The 19,266-nt window shown below is 39.5% G+C and overlaps 1 protein-coding gene and 1 pseudogene across 1 annotated transcript in view; both read left to right on the top strand.

The window, feature by feature from the left end:
• LOC107692744 (RAC-beta serine/threonine-protein kinase) overlaps window positions 1-10,652 on the top strand; it is an 18,546-nt gene extending 7,894 nt beyond the window's left edge. The window contains exons 2-14 of the mRNA XM_016491915.1: window positions 1,509-1,664; window positions 1,823-1,951; window positions 2,653-2,764; window positions 3,162-3,309; window positions 3,772-3,903; window positions 3,986-4,051; window positions 4,141-4,209; window positions 4,311-4,433; window positions 4,596-4,724; window positions 6,709-6,923; window positions 7,007-7,094; window positions 7,353-7,455; window positions 8,430-10,652. Of these exons, the coding sequence (XP_016347401.1) occupies window positions 1,619-1,664; window positions 1,823-1,951; window positions 2,653-2,764; window positions 3,162-3,309; window positions 3,772-3,903; window positions 3,986-4,051; window positions 4,141-4,209; window positions 4,311-4,433; window positions 4,596-4,724; window positions 6,709-6,923; window positions 7,007-7,094; window positions 7,353-7,455; window positions 8,430-8,509 (1,440 nt within the window). The 5' untranslated portion in view covers window positions 1,509-1,618 and the 3' untranslated portion in view covers window positions 8,510-10,652. The remainder of the gene's footprint in view (window positions 1-1,508; window positions 1,665-1,822; window positions 1,952-2,652; window positions 2,765-3,161; window positions 3,310-3,771; window positions 3,904-3,985; window positions 4,052-4,140; window positions 4,210-4,310; window positions 4,434-4,595; window positions 4,725-6,708; window positions 6,924-7,006; window positions 7,095-7,352; window positions 7,456-8,429) is intronic.
• Window positions 10,653-18,226: 7,574 nt separating this feature from the next.
• The window catches only part of LOC107692749 (G2/mitotic-specific cyclin-B-like), a 5,936-nt pseudogene continuing 4,896 nt past the window's right edge, over window positions 18,227-19,266 (top strand).

Here is a 19,266-nt window from a genome sequence, read left to right as displayed (position 1 = left end):
ACTCCCTCGAGTTCTTTATGAAGAACAGAAAGTCCATGCTTTTCTCTGCTTTTCAGCCATTCTCTTTGCCGTGTCCTTTGTCTTCGTTTTTTTTTTTTTCTGGACGTCACAAGCCGCCTGCCACAAAGAAAACTATTTCGTCCTCAGAATCCATATTTTTATAAATGGATAACGTAATGCTTACGTCAGAGTTTGTAAAATCGTAGTAAATTCGTGTCGTGTGTGACTGCCTCCGTACGATTTTCGGATAAACTCAATCGTGACGTGCCAGAGCTCACGACGTTCCGACCTTCAGAATCGCACCGTGTACGCCCGCCTTTAGTTGTGGCATCACCGTTTAGTGACATCATCGAATGCTCCGGGAAAACGTATAGTCAGTGTCGGTCACAGCGTGCTGTTTTGAATCCAGCAATAATTTATTTACCAATTATAAGCTCTGATTATGACAAGTGTGGTATAAAATCTTTGTTTATTAGAGGAATAATTGGTTAGCTGGAAAATGTTACATCGCGACAATGCTTTTGGGTGCCGTTTGAGCCCATATAGCCTACATTTATGCGGCTATACAAAGTTCTTTGTATTGTTTTTATCTCTGTATTTGTTATGGTTTGCCGGTTGATCACGAATTGGTCACGAATTTCCACAAATTCAATAATATCTAGGCATTGTTTCTTTTCCTAAATCCTCACCGTCTAACCTTTAAACTTTGTGTAGCCTAAGTAATTTGTTATTTTATTAGGCGTATATGGTGTATTTTTATTCGTTTTGTTAATAGAATTTCTGAGTTTGACGTTGTTGTTGTTTGAATTGAATCAACGCCGATTTGCCGCTAATTTGAAAGTGAAAGTAAAACGCGCACTGTGCTTTTTCAAGCTATTTGAAAGCCAAGAAATCCGGGGAAAAGAGGGAAAACTGAAACAAACAATTGCTTGACGCTGAATTGCGGCAATTCAATTGCCGCTAATTTGAAAGTGAAAGTAAAATGAGCACGGCACTTTTACAAGCCATTTGAAAGCGAAGAACAGTGGGGAAACTCAAACGAACTAACACCCCCACCCCAACGGTGATACCGGTATTACCGGTGTTGTCACACGTTGATTAACCGGTGGGAAAATTTCCTCACCGTCACAACCCTAGTGACCATTTGTGGAAAATCTTCAGTTGTGTGCTAGGGTATGTTGGATGCAGTAATGATAATAATAAATTCGCACGCAAAATGCTTTTATTAAAGGAATCATTCACCCAAATTGAAAATTCTCATTTATTCACCCTCTTCCAAACCTAATGTTTTTCTTTAGTCTGTTGAACACACACAAAAAGTGTTATGAAAAACACCTTTTTGCCATACATTGAAAGTCAGTGGGCGTATAATGTTGGCATTGTTCTTGTTTTGTTCGCAAACACTGTTTGCTAAAAATAAGGAACAGAAATGTAAAACTCCTTAGTCTGTGGTGCTTCCTGTGTTATACTTTATTGTGGTTAACATTGGTTTATTTGCATGATCCCAGGTGAGTCTGGCTCTGCGATACTGAACATCTGCCTGACCCGAGACTCAACGCTCCCCCTCCCCCAACCTCCCTGCCACCCTGCCCTACGCCCCACACACCCCTAACCCAGCATGAACGAGGTCAGCATCGTCAGAGAGGGCTGGCTCCACAAGAGAGGTGAGATTGCTTACTCACCCATTCTTTGCTCAGTCTATCATATTTTTGTATTGTAAACACTGAGTTGTTGTCTTCCTTGTCTCTGCCTTTTTGATTTATCCCCACTTTCTTTCTCCTGCCATCTACTTCCTTGTATCTCTTCCTCCTCCTGTCTGCAGGTGAATACATTAAGACTTGGAGGCCCCGATATTTCATCCTAAAGAGTGATGGCTCTTTCATCGGCTACAAGGAGAAGCCAGATACGTCAGACCACAATCAGCCGCCTCTCAATAACTTTTCTGTTGCAGGTCTGCCACACTTTACTGTATCTCTCCACACAAACCAGATTGTGTTTAGTATGCTAACAAGGTAGTTTAGTTTTTGAGCTATAGGCTATTATTAAGGCAAGGGATGCATGTTAAAGATAATTGCAAGATAATTGCACCAAATAGGAAATTGGACAATATCAGCAGGGTTTTTGTTGTTGTTTATTTTTATACATTTGTTTATATCTGGCAACATTGAATCTTTCATTGTTTCAGCTTATTTAGAGATTTTAAGGATCACTTTTCCCATCACCTAGCACCTGTAGTGGTAAATTATGGCAAAAACTTTATCTGTTTGTCTGACCAGTAGACAATGGGGCAGTGTTTAAGAAAACCTGTTAAAAGTGTTTTTAATTTTACAAAAGTGGCCCGGAAATTACACAATTAATGTTTAAATACAAATTAATGTGTTTGCGAAAGTACAAAAAAAAAAGAAAAAAAGAAGAATTTGACTTGAGGTTTTGTGTGTGTGTGTGTTTTTCAATCAATGTTGGATGTTCTTGTTTGTTTAAATCTCCTAAACCTGGATACTAGCGTATTCGGTCAAGAATCATCTCCCAATTAAGAAAGCAAGAGGTCATCAAATAGCAGTTGACTTAATATATGAAGTTTAGAAACTTTTGACAAATTCAACAAATTTAAATCCAAAATACAACTTTTCAGAACTTTAATATCCTTCACAGAGTGTCAGCTGATGAAGACTGAACGACCTCGGCCAAACACGTTTGTCATCCGCTGCTTGCAGTGGACCACTGTTATTGAGCGCACCTTCCATGTGGACAGCAATGCTGAAAGGTGAGGAAATGAGATGTAGGATCCTGCTGCAATCAGTGTCCTTGTTGTGAATGAATGAGTGGAAGAGAGAGAGCTTAAGAAGCAGATGCTGAATGGTATTTACTGGAAAAGCAGATTTAGTTGTATTAACCAGATTTTTGCCAACCAAAACAGGTTATTACTCACTGCCTGTTGCTTATATTGAATCGTAAGGGAGTTGAAAAATATTTCAGTGGAAACAGGAATTGTGTTTAGGTCATTATGTGACTAAAGAGCCCAATTCTTTCAAAGGATGGCAATCATGTACATGTGACCAGTGTAAGAACATAGAAAATAACAAGAGGAACCACAACTTGCTTATTGTTTTAATGTATTTCTTGGATTTAATGAATATGATTTTATCTTGATGTCAATGCAGAGAGGAGTGGATACGTGCAATCCAGGCTGTGGCCAATGGGCTCAAGTCCCGGGAAGAGGAGGAGCCAATGGACATCAACTTTGGCTCCCCTGGCGACAACAGCTTGGAGGGGATGGAGGCTGCCATCGCAAAGTCCCGCACCAAAGTGGTAAGTGCCTTAACTCAAGGTGTAGCTACGTTCTGGTGGTTTGGTTAACGTTTCACTTCTCCATAAGAAGCAATCTCAGTTGTCCATTGTCTGAAGGAACCAGTTTCCTACACAGCTGTGCCAGTTTCATGTTTCTCGTATCACCTTGCCCTCTCTATCTTCTTAAATAATAGAATAATATTTCATATCCAGTTATTATTACTTGGCATAACTGTAGATGATATTGCCCAAAACGGTTAAATTGTGAGTTTGCAAGTATGTGACAATGAGTTTAAGCTGTTAATATTTGTATGACTAAAATGTGTTTTTTCTCTTTCTATTAATAAGGATTGTCTCAATGTGTTTATTATAAATAAAATATAAAAAGTAGGTTTTATTTATAAAAGCCTTTTTTAAAATGTTGAGATTTTATGACTGAGCAGATTTACAAAAACTTCATGAATCATTTTTTTTCTTCTTTAGACAATGAGTGACTTTGACTACTTAAAGCTGCTGGGTAAAGGCACTTTTGGAAAGGTGATTCTAGTAAGGGAAAAGGCTACTGGCATGTACTATGCCATGAAGATCCTACGCAAAGAGGTCATCATTGCTAAGGTGGGCAGCACACGAATCAGAAGTTTGAAATGCTCCTTGTGTGAGACTCATGACACGGTGCGTCCTTTTTTGTCTATTTCAGGACGAGGTTGCACACACAATCACAGAAAGCAGAGTGTTGCAGAACACACGGCATCCGTTCCTTACAGTACGTCCATCTCCATCAGGGGATTTTTTGTTGCACAATTATCTTGGTTCTAGATTTGTTAATTCACATTGTTTTCAATCTCTCTACAGACACTAAAATACGCCTTCCAGACACGAGATCGATTGTGTTTCGTCATGGAGTACGCAAATGGAGGCGAGGTTTGGCACATCTTGTCACTCCTTACAAAAACAAACTAGAAAAGCCTTCACATTCTGTCTCTTTTAAAATTCTGTTGTGTCTCCTTTTTACGTGTTTCCAGCTGTTCTTCCACTTGTCTCGAGAGCGTGTGTTTACGGAGGATAGAGCTCGCTTCTATGGGGCTGAAATTGTTTCAGCATTGGAATATCTGCACTCTAAAGACGTCGTCTACAGGGACCTAAAGGTTTTCTGTGTTTAATGTTCTATGTAATTATTGTGAAAATACTTTGAATTGTTTTTGAAAATTGTGTCATAGACCACAAAGACGTGAAGTCTGTGTTCCTTTTTTCCACAAATGACAAAACACAATTTCCTAATTCTGTTCGAATTGCGTTTGTCTCTGCAGCTGGAGAATCTGATGCTGGACAAAGATGGTCATATTAAAATCACAGACTTTGGCCTGTGTAAAGAGGGCATTACTAATGAGGCCACCATGAAGACATTCTGTGGGACCCCAGAGTACCTTGCTCCTGAGGTACTGCCTACTCACTCCATGAATGTGTTTTTTCAATCGATTTTTGAATCATAGTTTAATAGATTAAATGTGGAAAAACCCTGTGAATCAGGCCCAGCTCTGATTTTCTCATTTTATGACCTATTCTAATGAAATCCCACACTGTTTTAAAGCAGGAAAAACCATCTTGTTGTTTGTGTGTTTTGAACTTCACCATATTGAAAGGAGAGCAGAAGCTACAAAGCATCTTCGCAATATTACACAATACATGTCAAGAAGTACTAGATGAAGGTTTAAGAATAAAAAAAAAAAAGAGGAATATTTAAACATTGATTTAAAGCAAGTCCTGTGAAGTAGAAAGCTAAAAGACAAAAGGCTTGAAACTATTTTCTGTTACGTTTGTATGTAATTTGTAAGTTAATGTAATTGTCTTAAAGGCATAAGGTTGGTTTAAAGGGGTCATGAACTGCCTTTTTTATTTTGTACTTTCCTCTGAGGTCTATTTATAATGTTATGAAAATTTTTACATTAAAAAAAACATCATAATTTAGAAGTAATATGCGATTTTCTGTCCATGACCGCTGCAGACGCACCGCTCCTGGAGCGCACTGCCGGAGCGTAATCGCGTGCAGTGTGAACGCTCTGATCCGTTAACATGGGCGCGGACAAAATACGCACCGCAGACGGAGTGTGTGAACCTGGCGTTATGTTTGTATGCCCACCCGGTCTGTTCTGTTCTCATGCTCCATTTAGGTGCGCTGCATTCTGATTGGTTCGGATAGCATAATGCGGGAGGTCGGGGGCGCGGAAAATCGTGCTATAAAGCGATTTAGAAATTGCGCAAGCTCAGATCGCGATTTTATGACGATTTCGATTAATCGCACAGCCCTACTCGGAAGTAAACGCCCACTGGTACGATTGGCTAAAAGTTGCGTATGTTTGACAGCCTACATCCTTCACAGATGCATGCTGCTGTGATTTAGGTTTAAAACGCATAAATACTCAGTACATATCAAACGATCTGAAATAACAAAGTAATAGTGACCACATAATAAAAACAGTTACTCACACTTGTGTGGTGCGACATTACTGTCGGATCCAATATATTCAGCACAGCATCGTCTTTTATTTTCAGTCGTTCTGAAAATCCTGCATCGAATTGTGCCTTGTTTGTAAATGAATCCGCGGTAAACAAACAGCCAAGTTCTTGCTGATGCAGTCTGGAACTTCATTAAAAAGACAGTTCGTCCACTGATCACACTTTCCTGATGTTGGGATCAGAAGGAAGGCAATGCAAAGACTGCACAGCTTGGCACTGAACTGCATCTTGTTGTCTTTGGAGCCATCTTTATCGTGTGATTTCTGCGTAGACCTGCGTTTGTCTCTCTCGTTATTTACATTACATGTGTGAATCGGTGGGCGGGGCTAAACAGGCAGTGATGTTGAAGCAGGTGTTGATCTTCTGCGGAGGTAGTGTTTAGCCACACTATTACGTCATAAAGTGGTACATTCCACAACCTGTCGTTTTGGCAGACTGGCTTCAATATAAGCTGTTTTTTTTTACAAGAAAGTTTTGAGTTCTGAAACTTACAGGATGTTTTTATAGTACAATGACCTCTTACATGTCACAAGATCAAGGGAATTTTGATTTCTCAGTTCATGACCCCTTAAATATAATTTGGCAGGATTGTTCTTTTGGCTAACAGAAAAAAAAGGAAAATCAGCCCGTTATTCTTTTGTGCATTCCTTGTGTATTCTTATTGTCCACACGTCCACAAGGTTTGGTCACTGATAGCCAAATAGCTAATTATGGTTTATATACATTATTAAAGTAAAATTGTTTACAAAAGCAGTTTAGTGATGTCTTTAAGCACTAGCAGCATGAACTTTGATATACCTTCCCAATATTAAAGAATGCCTTGTTTAAGCTTCTTGTTTTCTCTTTCTTTATTGCCATCTCTAAATGGTCTACTTATTTTCATGTTCTCCACTTTCTTTGCTGTAGGTATTAGAAGACAATGATTACGGCCGTGCAGTGGATTGGTGGGGTCTGGGAGTGGTCATGTATGAAATGATGTGTGGTCGGCTGCCGTTCTATAACCAGGACCACGAACGTCTGTTTGAGCTCATTTTAATGGAGGAGATTCGCTTCCCTAGAAACCTCTTGCCCGAGGCAAAGGCCTTGCTGGCCGGACTGCTCAAGAAAGACCCCAAACAGAGGTAAGAGGAGCATCTGTTTCTACTTTTGTTATGACGGGGGGGTCTTGTGTATGTTTTAGTAATGTGAATTTGGTGTTTTTAAGGCTTGGAGGAGGTCCTGATGATGCCAAAGAAGTGATGACACACAAGTTCTTCAGTTCCATGAACTGGCAAGATGTCCTTCAAAAGAAGGTAAGAGTTTAAGTCAGTGGGAGCCGATTCATGAGATGTAATCGTCACACATATTAGAGAATGTACACTGTTAATGTCTTTGACAGATGCTCTCAAATATCGTTTGCGTTCATGTTCCAATATTGTGTGTCAGCATGATTGATGCAGCGTGATCGGAAGACACATACCCTCAAACATAACATGTTTATTTTTTTACTACTTTAGACATTTAACAGTGAACAGTCATTTATGCTGATCTCTGCGTGTGGTTTTATGCAGCTCATGCCACCCTTCAAGCCGCAAGTGACCTCAGAGACAGACACACGCTACTTTGACGACGAGTTCACTGCACAGACCATTACTGTCACGCCACCTGACCAATGTGAGTACCTCAGTTCTTCCTCCTTGCCTGTCTGCTTGCGAGGTGTCACAACTCTTTGTGTGTCTGAGAAAATGATTAACAAGTCACTTTGTGGAAAATGACAGCAAATATTTTAGCCCTCAAAACTGTTCCAAATAAGTCGCACAAGTATTTAAGTTACACTGGATCAAAAATGCGTTGAGAAAAAAAAAAAAACCCCGCCGCATTGGTGTAAAAGTCACATGATGCTGTTATTATTACATACAATGTAAAATATCTGTACATGAAAGATTTACAAACATAAGCACTATGAAGATTATGGTGTCATTCATTAAACAACATTTAGGCTATTATAAAGGCCAAACCTACTTAAGTCACAGCACGTATCAGATGAAGAATAAAACGAGAAAAGTATGATGTTTAATAAAAAAAAATTTCCCATGGAAGGAGATATTTAGCAGAATGTCGAGGCTGCTCTGCTTCTCTATAGTGAAAGTTAATGGAGGCCACAGACTGAAATTTGAGCTATTCGCTGCAAGTCTTCCCCTTTATCATAGTTTTCAGATCTCATTCTTGCTTGTGCGCAAAAGACAAATATAACAGTTGTGGCCTGTTTGAATTAGGGATCCTGTTTACTTTGTTAGCGTACATTACTAGTCTTGTGGTGAACAATTAATCCGTCCAAAGTTAATCCACAGAAATAAATAGTTTGTTTTAATAATCTCTAGCGAAAATCTGCTTCACGTCTGGTAATCGTTTCTATCACGCAATATTGACTTTTTTAACGCGCAACTGCAAGTTTATATCTCGCAATTCTGACTTAGTTTCTCCGAATTGTGAGTTGTGAGAGAAAAAAAGTCAGAATTGTGAGGAAAAAATGCCTCAATTACCTTTTTTTTAATTCAGTGGCAGAAATAGGCTTCCATACATTTAGATGTTAGAGGTTGAATGTTCATTAATTGATATGATTTGTTCTTTGTCTCTGTTGCTTGCAGATGACAGTCTTGATGCCGAGGACCCAGATACACGCACACACTTCTCGCAATTCTCCTACTCAGCCAGTGTGCGGGAGTGACCACCCCCCTCCCCACTTCTCTCACCCTTACCAGCAAACCGGACGCCCCTCACATACACAAACGCAAACTCATACAAGGACATGTGCACCAGCAACCCAAGCCTACTGAGGAGTGGGTTCTAGGCGGGAGTACGGCATCTGTGAACGATCCTGAACAGGTGGGACCCTCTGGTCAGTCCTGGTTTCTGATTGGCCTTTCATCCAGCCAATCGTAGCCTGACACTACACACTGCAACACAATCTTATCAATCACTGAATAAATCTCAACCAATCAGGTACCACAGCTCAGCACCAGCAGGTTTCAGGACACATGCTCGCACTCAAAACGCTGGACTACGGGACTAAAGCCTCTTGTAAACACAAATATCGAAAACATTTTAAATCATCTTGTGGGGACAAGAGAAATCAAACTATTTGGACTTATTTCCCACTGATTGTTACAGTTTTAAAGCCATATTTCTGCAGTTGTACAAGTGCTCTTTCTGGAACTAGCTGTTACCAATAGTGTTTTTACAGCGGGAGGACCGATGATGGGGTAACACGGAAAGGAATAGTGCTGTTTCTCTGCCTGGGTAGCGTACCGAATGCTGTGCGTGTACGAACATTGACGGATGTGTGTTCTCAGTCTACATCTTCAACTGTGTGTCTTTTTGTGTTTCGATTTTGTACATGGGCATAAAGGAGTAGAACAGGGAGGGATTGTTAGGGGTTTGGAGACCCACACACTATAGATGTGAAAATGTGCTTTAAAGGGAAGAGAGAGAGAGGAAGACAGCTCTAGCGTGTTAACTGGTTTCCTCCACAACCAGGAACCTTGAAACTGGCTTTATAGAGAGGCGTTTTTCCAGTTTTCATCTGAAGCCCCAGAGGCTTGTTGTTCCAAGGTTACTGTATCATAGAAACTGTCCATCATGTTGTTTTCATGCTCTCGAAAGTTTTGCAGGCATTGACGTTCAAGTTTAGAGACAAACATACAGGCAACAACCGTAAAAAACAAAACAAGAGATTTGAATGTCCTGTTATTTAACTGCAAGAGCTACTGCATCAGTTAAAGTAGCAAGCAGTGGAAACACGTACCTGCGTGCTACACCCTTGTTGACGCAGCCTTGACACTTTTTTCATTTCTCCTTTTTTTTTTAATAGTGTAGTCAGAAAAAAAAATGGTTAGGATGTTTGAGAGAAAATGTTCAACTTCATCTCCAGATGTGTAACGTAGGTTAACGAAGCTGTCAGAACACACCGATTAGATGTGCGAGGTGTTTCTTTCTTTTGCCTTTTTAAAGATGCTTCATGTGTAAGGAACATCAAACTATTTTGTTTTTTGTTTTATTCCTTATTTTATTTGGATCATTTTTTTTCTTCATTCGCCAGCTCCCTGAAATTAAATTGTCTTGATAAAAAATATATATATAAAAATATATATTACAATAGAAAAGTTTTTTTTGTTTGTTTCTTTTGTCCATTTTTCCATGTGTAGTTCATTTGTGCATGTGTGGGTGTGTAATAAGGTAGTCACTGTATATATTTGCAAGGGGAAATGAAAAGCTTCCTTTCTTGAGATCTGACGATCTTTCGTGTTTAAACATGATATACATTACCATCCCTCCTCCATAAACTTACTCATACAGAAAGGTCCTTACTGGTACCAACAGCAGGGCCGAACTGAAGTGCTTCTACGGGTCTTAAACACATCAAGCCCAAAAGTTGCTGTCATCTTTGGTAGTTGTTGGCATCTCACTAGGTTTTGAAACAGCCCTTATTGCCTTGACTGAGAGAGACCGCTAGATGGTGCCATTTGCCCGTGTCATGAAATAATACATTGCTCCGGACATAACTTAACATATGCACACTCTAGTTCACACCATTAATGATGCTCAAATATAGTTTTTAAAAGAAACTTTTGGGTGGAGACATGAGAGGAAAAGATCTAAAATGGTCTGCTGTAGTGCTTTCACCCATTTTTCTTATGTGTATATACCTACTTGTAGGACAAATCAGCTTTGATTATTTTGCAACTTTACCCATCGACTGTTCTGTTCTGAATGTGATGAACAATCACGAATGTCATCATTGATGCTCAGTTTGCTTTTTTTAGTGCAGGGGATGCAAACATTGGGGGAAACTTGGAATATTTCTGCAAACTCTTTGATTTTATTATTTTTTTGGCTACAGAGTGCAGTGGGTTATGCTTTGCTATTAGGACATTCATGCAAGTAAATTCTTTTGTCAAAAACTGTATGTCTGCCTCCTTTACTAACCCAACAGCATGCCAAATTAATCAAGTGGACAGCAGATTTTGAGACAGTGTTCTTCGGCCAGTGCTCAAGGTCTCAAAAATTTTCACAATTTTTCATGTCCGTCACAGTGCTGATTGCCTACACAACAAACTCCTAAACTGCACAATTAACCCCTAAACCTACCTTAAAGTGGTAGTTCACCAAAAATGAAACTTCTTTAATCATTTTCATTACAAAGCCTGGTTATGTCATGTCATTTCAAGCCTGTGTGACTGACTGACTTCAGTGGAACATAACAGAAGATATTGTGAGAAATGATTCCCAGCTCAAAACCTGGGCACTTTGCAGTCATTGAAAAAGCAATGAATTCTAAAGTGAAACGAGACATTTTACAGGGGAATGTCAGAACTGCAGATCATATCTTCAAGCTTTAGATTGGGTTGGGTGATGCAACAACACAATCACCCAAAACAAATAAATCTACTCATGACTGAATGAAAAATAAAGAAATATGTGTTTCCTTGAGTCCTGACCTTAAGTCAATTGAAATGCTGTGGCATAAAGTCTTGCTATCAAGACAGAAATACTGATAAACTGTAACCGATTTATGAGGAGGTATTCAAAGCTGGTCAAAAGTCTGCTACAGGAAACGTTTGCTAGAGGTTGAGCTGTTGAAGGAGGATCTACAAATGTTCACTTACTTTGCACTGCGAATGATTACTCGGTGTATTCGATAAAAATGTGAAAAGTACAATTGTTTGTGTGATATTAGTTGTCAGATTGTGTTGGTCTACAAATGTGAAATTATGTAATCAGTGCAGAAATCCAGACATTTCCAAAGGATTCAAATATATTCTTGTCTCAGAAATTAACATGAAATTAATCAGTGATGATAAGAATAGCTATAACACAATGCACATTCCAAGAATATTGCACACTTTTAAACAATAACATGACCAAATCTTTGTTTTTCTAGTAACTGTTATATAGTTTAGATAATTTAACAACTTTATGCTCAATAATAATGACTCCTAGCAGGGATAAGTAGCTATCTTTATTCAAATGTCAGTATTTTTTTTTTAATGTATTTTGTATGTAAACAACAGAATTATATTATCTTTTTTATTGAATTAATTTATCTTGGAGAAATATTATGCTGAAATTATGTGTTCATTTAGGAATAAGACGGACCTTTACCATATATTTGGGACATTTTTGTCCAACTCTGTTTAAAGCTAAGTAGCACTATGTAACTTTTGGCGCTCTAGCGGTTAATAAACAGAACTGCACACATCCCGCGGAAGAACATTCCAACCGGAGCTACTTCTCTAAGTTTATGTCTATGGCGATTCACGCAGGTATGTGTTACTCCGCAGCGGTGACGACCCGACCAGGCTGCAATAGTCCAAATCTAAGTACTTATTATGAGCGTACCGTAGTGATTCGGAATAAGACAAAAACGCGGTTTGGAAGATTAATTCATGATGCACTCGCTCATTATATACATTTTGCAAATTTTGAACAGAAAAAGTTACATAGTGCTGCTTTAAAGCTGCAGTCCGTAAGTTTTGCCTCTTTGTCGCCATCTCTGTTTGAAAACCTGCAATTGCAGCTGTGTCCGGAATTATCTTTCCTGCGTGGGTTGTGCGGTGGCACGGCTCCAGCCTGGATGAATCTAATGTTTTGAGGAGTATGTGTGGCAGTCAGTCTATAAACAATCGGCCACCTGCAGGATCCTCACATGCGATAGCCTAGTAGCTGAGACAACTTCTTTATGTTTACAGACGTGACATAATGACGCAGTGCCATGCTCGAATTTCCCAAGAAAACCTACCCGTACCACTCAAATGAGGAAACATTATTATAAGCTAACTGTTGTGAATCGGACTAAAGTAAGGCGATAGTTTTGAACACTGGCTGGTTATGTACATGCTCAAATATTGATTTCGGATCATTTTTAACCAAAAAAAGTTACGGACTGCAGCTTTAAAACAACCCAAACACACGGAACTTCAGAGATGGTCCTCACTGCAGAACACAAGATCCAGGGGGCGAGGTTATATCCAGATCCAACTCCTCCCACCTTACATATACCTAAACCTACGTGTCTCCACCCCCTGATCCCTAAACCCACCCATCTCCACCCCTAAACCTACCAATCTCCACCCCAACCTCCCCATCTCCACCCCTAAACCCACCAATCTCCACCCCTAAACCCACCCATCTCCACCCCTAAACCCACCAATCTCCACCCCTAAACCCACCCACCTCCACCCCTAAACCCACCCATCCCCACCCCTAAACCCACCAATCTCCACCCCTAAACCTACCAATCTCCACCCCTAAACCTACCAATCTCCACCCCTAAACCCACCCATCTCCACCCCCTAGATGTGGATCCAACCCCGCCCCCTGGATCTTTGTTCTGCAGTGAGGGGCTACTGGAACTTCCAGAGACTTGCATGAAGAAAAATAAGCTAGTGACACAGGGCGGGGCTTAGTGAAGGGTCAATTAGTAAGCTTTATTAGTGCCACTGCTGTTAATTAGCTGATGGTACAGCTGCAGATTCAGTGTGTGCAGGTAGCTGCAGTGTCTTTGTGAATCATGGCTCGAACTGGGTTTTGTGATTCCAGGCAACTGTTGGACCTCCATATGGTGAGAATGCTTGTAAACTCTCAACTTTAATTCCTAGACCTGCTGTGTAAACTGAATAATGGCCAAAATGTGACCAGAAAAATCTATCAATGGGAATTTTGTGTAAGTTCACCAGTATCTGCTACATTATTATTGACAACTGCACACATACTCAAGTTAACTAAAATATTCTGATTCCATGTGGATTTAGTCATGAGATCAATTTGAAGGCTGACCTGGAAGGCAAATTCCCATGGTTTCGTTCCAGAACTTCAGTGCATTCTTAAAATGGCAGTTTTTATTTTGTGTAAAACGAGGTCTGTGGTTTACATTCCTTGAAGTAACAATTTGTACAACATTAAATTACACCGCTATACCTCAAATGTGAACTCTGAAACTGTTGTATCCTTCTTTTAAAAAAATGCAAGTTGCTCAATAAGGACTTCAGCTGATTTCAGCTGTTTCAAAGTTCACATTCATTTGTTGCAGAACAAAACATGAAAGTCTGTGTGTAATGTTGCCCACAGATCTTATTTTACTTGTATTAGGAATCCATGCTAAATTTCTTCCAGGGTTTAAGACTAAAAACTGATTCTGTGTTCATGCAGGTCTTTTACGTGTATTGAAAGACTGCTGCTCGGTGAAGTGTTAATGCTTTACAAACTTATTGTGAATAAATGAAACCGTTATGTACTTCAGAAGACTGACGACAGACAAGCGCCCCTGCGGACGTGGACAAACTCCTGTGTTCTGAGGGAGCGCAGGGTGTTTGCTGAAGGAGAGGAGGTGGGTCCGGGGCAGCACTACAAACCCGCACAGGCGAGTCGATGGGTAACTGCAGCTCTTACGTCTTTATGTGCCAATAAGGTGTGACTTTGCTACCATTTGTAACCTCCTCTGAGTGTAATGGATAGAAAATCACCCTATTAGACAGGTGGTTCTTCAAATGATGTGTTATCACCATTCTGTCATCATGGGTAGCATTTCTGTTTTTCCTTAAGGTTCGAAGGCTTCCCATATCTGCAGAGGATGGGATCCTAATGGACTACGCTCCACATGATGAGTCAATACCTTCAGGTAACCTGAGATGGCTTGGTTGATACTGCTTGAGTAATCCATGACTTGGTACATTTTTCTTAATTTAGTATATTTAAGTCGAACCCAAGTTACTGCTGTAGAATTCTAACTGTAGCCTACTACTACAATAGAATCAAACAACTACTTTGTTTTCTCAGGTCGTCAGGCCAGATATTATTTTAGTTGGCAAAATGTGTTTTTTTTGTAATTTTCTAGAACTCACCCACTGTGCCATGGTGTTGCTGTTCTGGGTGGTTGCTTACTATCCATCAATCCCTAAACTGCTATAATAGAGTGCTGCAGCTGTGGTGTCAAAACCTAGAAGACTAATTCGCCATGGGTTCTCTTGAGATTTTCATAAGGGTTTTTATAAAGGGGGGTTTTCAATTCAAGAGTAAAAAAGTTCAGTGGTAATGTTTTGTTTTACTGCATGAACTACACACACCCCAAACTTTATGTAGTTACTTCTTACAAACATATGTTGTGGCGCAAAATGTCCAAGTATCGTCAATTTGTTTACCACAGACCTTGTTTCATAATTGAAAAACCCAAAAGAAAATCTCAAGGGAACCAATGGTAAATTTAGTCTTCCTGGTTTTGACGTCAATGCTTCAGCAATCTACAGGTGCATCTCAATAAATTAGAATGTCGTGGAAAAGTTCATTTATTTCAGTAATTCAACTCAAATTGTGAAACTCGTGTATCAAATAAATTCAATGCGCACAGACTGAAGTAGTTTAAGTCTTTGGTTCTTTTAATTGTGATGATTTTGGCTCACATTTAACAAAAACCCACCAATTCACTATCTCAACAAATTAGAATATGGTGACATGCCAATCAGCTAATCAACTCAAAACACCTGCAAAGGTTTCCTGAGCCTTCAAAATGGTCTCAGTTTGGTTCACTAGGCTACACAATCATGGGGAAGACTGCTGATCTGACAGTTGTCCAGAAGACAATCATTGACACCCTTCACAAGGAGGGTAAGCCACAAACATTCATTGCCAAAGAAGCTGGCTGCTCACAGAGTGCTGTATCCAAGCATGTTAACAGAAAGTTGAGTGGAAGGAAAAAGTGTGGAAGAAAAAGATGCACAACCAACCGAGAGAACCGCAGCCTTATGAGGATTGTCAAGCAAAATCGATTCAAGAATTTGAGTGAACTTCACAAGGAATGGACTGAGGCTGGGGTCAAGGCATCAAGAGCCAAAACACAAAGACGTGTCAAGGAATTTTTTTTTGTTTTTTTTTTTGAATTTGGCTACAGTTGTTGTATTCCTCTTGTTAAGCCACTCCTGAACCACAGACAACGTCAGAGGCGTCTTACCTGGGCTAAGGAGAGGAAGAACTGGACTGTTGCCCAGTGGTCCAAAGTCCTCTTTTCAGTTGAGAGCAAGTTTTGTATTTCATTTGGAAACTAAGGTCCTAGAGTCTGGAGGAAGGGTGGAGAAGCTTATAGCCCAAGTTGCTTGAAGTCCAGTGTTAAGTTTCCACAGTCTGTGATGATTTGGGGTGCAATGTCATCTGCTGGTGTTGGTCCATTGTGTTTTTTGAAAACCAACGTCACTGCACCCGTTTACCAAGACATTTTGGAGCACTTCATGCTTCCTTCTGCTGACCAGCTTTTTGAAGATGCTGATTTCATTTTCCAGCAGGATTTGGCACCTGCCCACACTGCCAAAAGCACCAAAAGTTGGTTAAATGACCATGGTGTTGGTGTGCTTGACTGGCCAGCAAACTCACCAGACCTGAACTCCATAGAGAATCTATGGGGTATTGTCAAGAGGAAAATGAGAAACAAGAGACCAAAAAATGCAGATGAGCTGAAGGCCACTGTCAAAGAAACCTGGCTTCCATACCACCTCAGCAGTGCCACAAACTGATCACCTCCATGCCACGCCGAATTGAGGCAGTAATTAAAGCAAAAGGAGCCCCTACCAAGTATTGAGTACATGTACAGTAAATGAACATACTTTCCAGAAGGCCAACAATTCACTAAAAATGTTTTTTTTATTGGTCTTATGAAGTATTCTAATTTCTTGAGATAGTGAATTGGTGGGTTTTTGTTAAATGTGAGCCAAAATCATCACAATTAAAAGAACCAAAGACTTAAACTACTTCAGTCTGTGTGCATTGAATTTATTTAATAATACGAGTTTCACAATTTGAGTTGAATTACTGAAATAAATGAACTTTTCCACGTCATTCTAATTTATTGAGATGCACATGTATATCCTGGACCCTAATATAACTTGGGTCCAGGGCCGCTGCTGGTCAAATGGGTGCCCTAAGCAGGATCGTATTGTTGTGCCCCCCCTTCCTCAAATATTATGGAAGTAAAAAACAACACATACTATAGGGGTCAAAATAGAACTTTTAATAAAATATAAGTAAATAAATTGTATTTACAAATTACAAATCTAGACGTTACCTATGGCTATGACTTTATTAATACTTTTGTCTGATTGATTTTATAGTCTCAAGCATTCAGAAATCATGCAAAAGTAAATGAAGCAGATTTACTACGGTAAAACCATGGTTTATTTTTGTAAGGGTTGTGATGTCCACATGTTTTTTTTTTTTTTTTTGTTGAAGAAATTATAGAGGCTGTGTCATCTATATATAGCAAAAAGCTGGCCAAAAATGAAATATTAAGTGAATATTTGAATTAAATGTTTGGGCAATAGCCTAAACAAGGATATGATTGTCCTGGAAGTGTAGCAGCAGCAATTACATGGCCTTTGGCTCCCTTTGCAGGCATTTGTAATAAGTAATGTACATAAATTGTTTCTTTTGTATAGGCGTACATTATGTATTTTATAAGTGTTATTAACCGATCATTATTGCCTTGTTTTTATATAATGCATTGAGTAATTTTAAAGGCTTTTGCTGGCTTAGGTCTGTTTTTATAACCACAAATTCTTAATACGTTGTAAATTATTATTTGAAGTAACAAAACCATGGTTAATTTGTGGTTACCATGGCTACAAGTTGATTTTTTTTTTTTAGGTGGTGGTCGTGTTAAAACCATGGCTAATTTTCGTAAGGGAACATGGAAAGTCAGGGAGAATATTAGATGCGTTGTTGGTGGTGAAATTATTTCCGACATTAAAACACGTTATTAACGTCAACAGCCGAAAACGTTTCACAGGGTTATGAATGTGCCTGAAAGTGATGCACGGGCGCTGATGTCTTTTCACGGGCATAGATGTCCATCCATTAATTATGATCATTTGCATTCAGCCGCAAACATGAGGTGCGAGCGGATGCGGGAATGGTGCGTCAAGGGTTTTTTAAAAATTTTTTTAATTTTTTTTATAGCAACTAGGTTGGTGACCCCCTGGGAGTTGGTGCCCTACGCAAACTGCGTACTCTGCGTATAGGGAGCGGCGGTACTGCTTGGGTCACTCCAGTTTAAGATTCTTCCCTGATTTTCTTGTCCATCAGGCTGCTCAATTCATGTCTGTAGCACAAACGGTGTCCTAAAGTTTCATTGCCACACTGTAAGAAGAAATGTTAACCTTCTGGCAGGTACATTTTTTGTTGTTGTTGACTTTACTGACAATTCCTTTAACACTAACAACACTGGAAAACTAGTAAATGCGAAAAAAAAAAAAAGTAAATGCGGAAAATACCGTCATATTAACCCCCCCTCCACCCCTTTGTTTTTAAACAAACCAAGGTTTCAAACAAACTGACGTTACACTGTTTTCTGAAATCCCGAAGAAATTTTATAGTCTTTCAGTTGCACGTTTATTCTTGTGCAACAATGCTAGATGAAGAGGAGGCTTTGCTGAAGTATCTGAACAGGTTGCCAGGTCCACCTAGTCTGCGAGAACTGGTGCCTGGACTTCTGCGCAGAGAGGTGGAAGTAGCCATCAGTAAGCTGGGGCTCCTCTATGATAAGACCTACGCATGGGACGCATCTTTTCAGACATGATGGCGAGGATGACATGCAAAGTACTGTCGATCTTCCCATCAGTGTGGTCATGTTTGTTTCTTCTGCTTGCAGAGAAGTCAGCTACTATGCACTCTCCCAAACGCTGACCTGCCCAAGCATTTCAGTGACACAACGAGAGCTATCTTGGTGGACTGGCTAATTCAAGTCCATGTAAGTGCAATATTCAGATTTGTAAGTGTGACTTGTTTGTTCCATTTCTGACCGTGAGTGACTTTTCAGTATCCATTACTCCAGTCTTTAGTGTCATTTGGTCCTTCAGAAATTATTCTAATATGTTGATTTGATCTATTATCATTTATTGGTGCTTAATTAACAATGGTTCTTGTGTTAAGAACTGCTCTTAGCTAAATATGTTAGTATTATTTGAATAGAGACAAAAGAACACTTATTTGAAATACAAATATTTTGTAACATTACAAACTTGCTGTCACTTTTTGGTATAATTTGTCCTTGCTGAATAAGGTTTTTAAGTCCTACTGACCCCAAAACTCTGGTAGTGTTTCATGGTTTCCTCAAAAATATTAAGCAGCACAACTTTCCCCATTAATAAGAAGAAATGTTTCTTGCGCACAAGTCATTAAAGGGGTCATATGATGCGATTTCAATTTTTCCTTTCTCTTTGCAGTGTTACAAGCTCTTGGTGCATAAAGAAGATCTGTAAAGTTGCAAAGACTAAAGTCTCAAATCCAAAGATATTCTTTATAAAAGTTGAGTCAACCACGCCTACCAAAAACGGCTCATTCTAACATGCCCCCACATGTCTATGTCACGATGTGGGAAGATTTGCATAACGCCGCCCAAATGTTCACGCAAAGAAAGAAGGCGTAACTTTTATTCTCGCTGTAGTA

This window comes from Sinocyclocheilus anshuiensis, unplaced genomic scaffold (genome assembly GCF_001515605.1).
Source record: "Sinocyclocheilus anshuiensis isolate Anshui unplaced genomic scaffold, SAMN03320099.WGS_v1.1 scaffold1131, whole genome shotgun sequence".
NCBI classification, from domain to species: domain Eukaryota; kingdom Metazoa; phylum Chordata; class Actinopteri; order Cypriniformes; family Cyprinidae; genus Sinocyclocheilus; species Sinocyclocheilus anshuiensis.
This window is presented reverse-complemented; position numbering and strand designations above follow the sequence as displayed.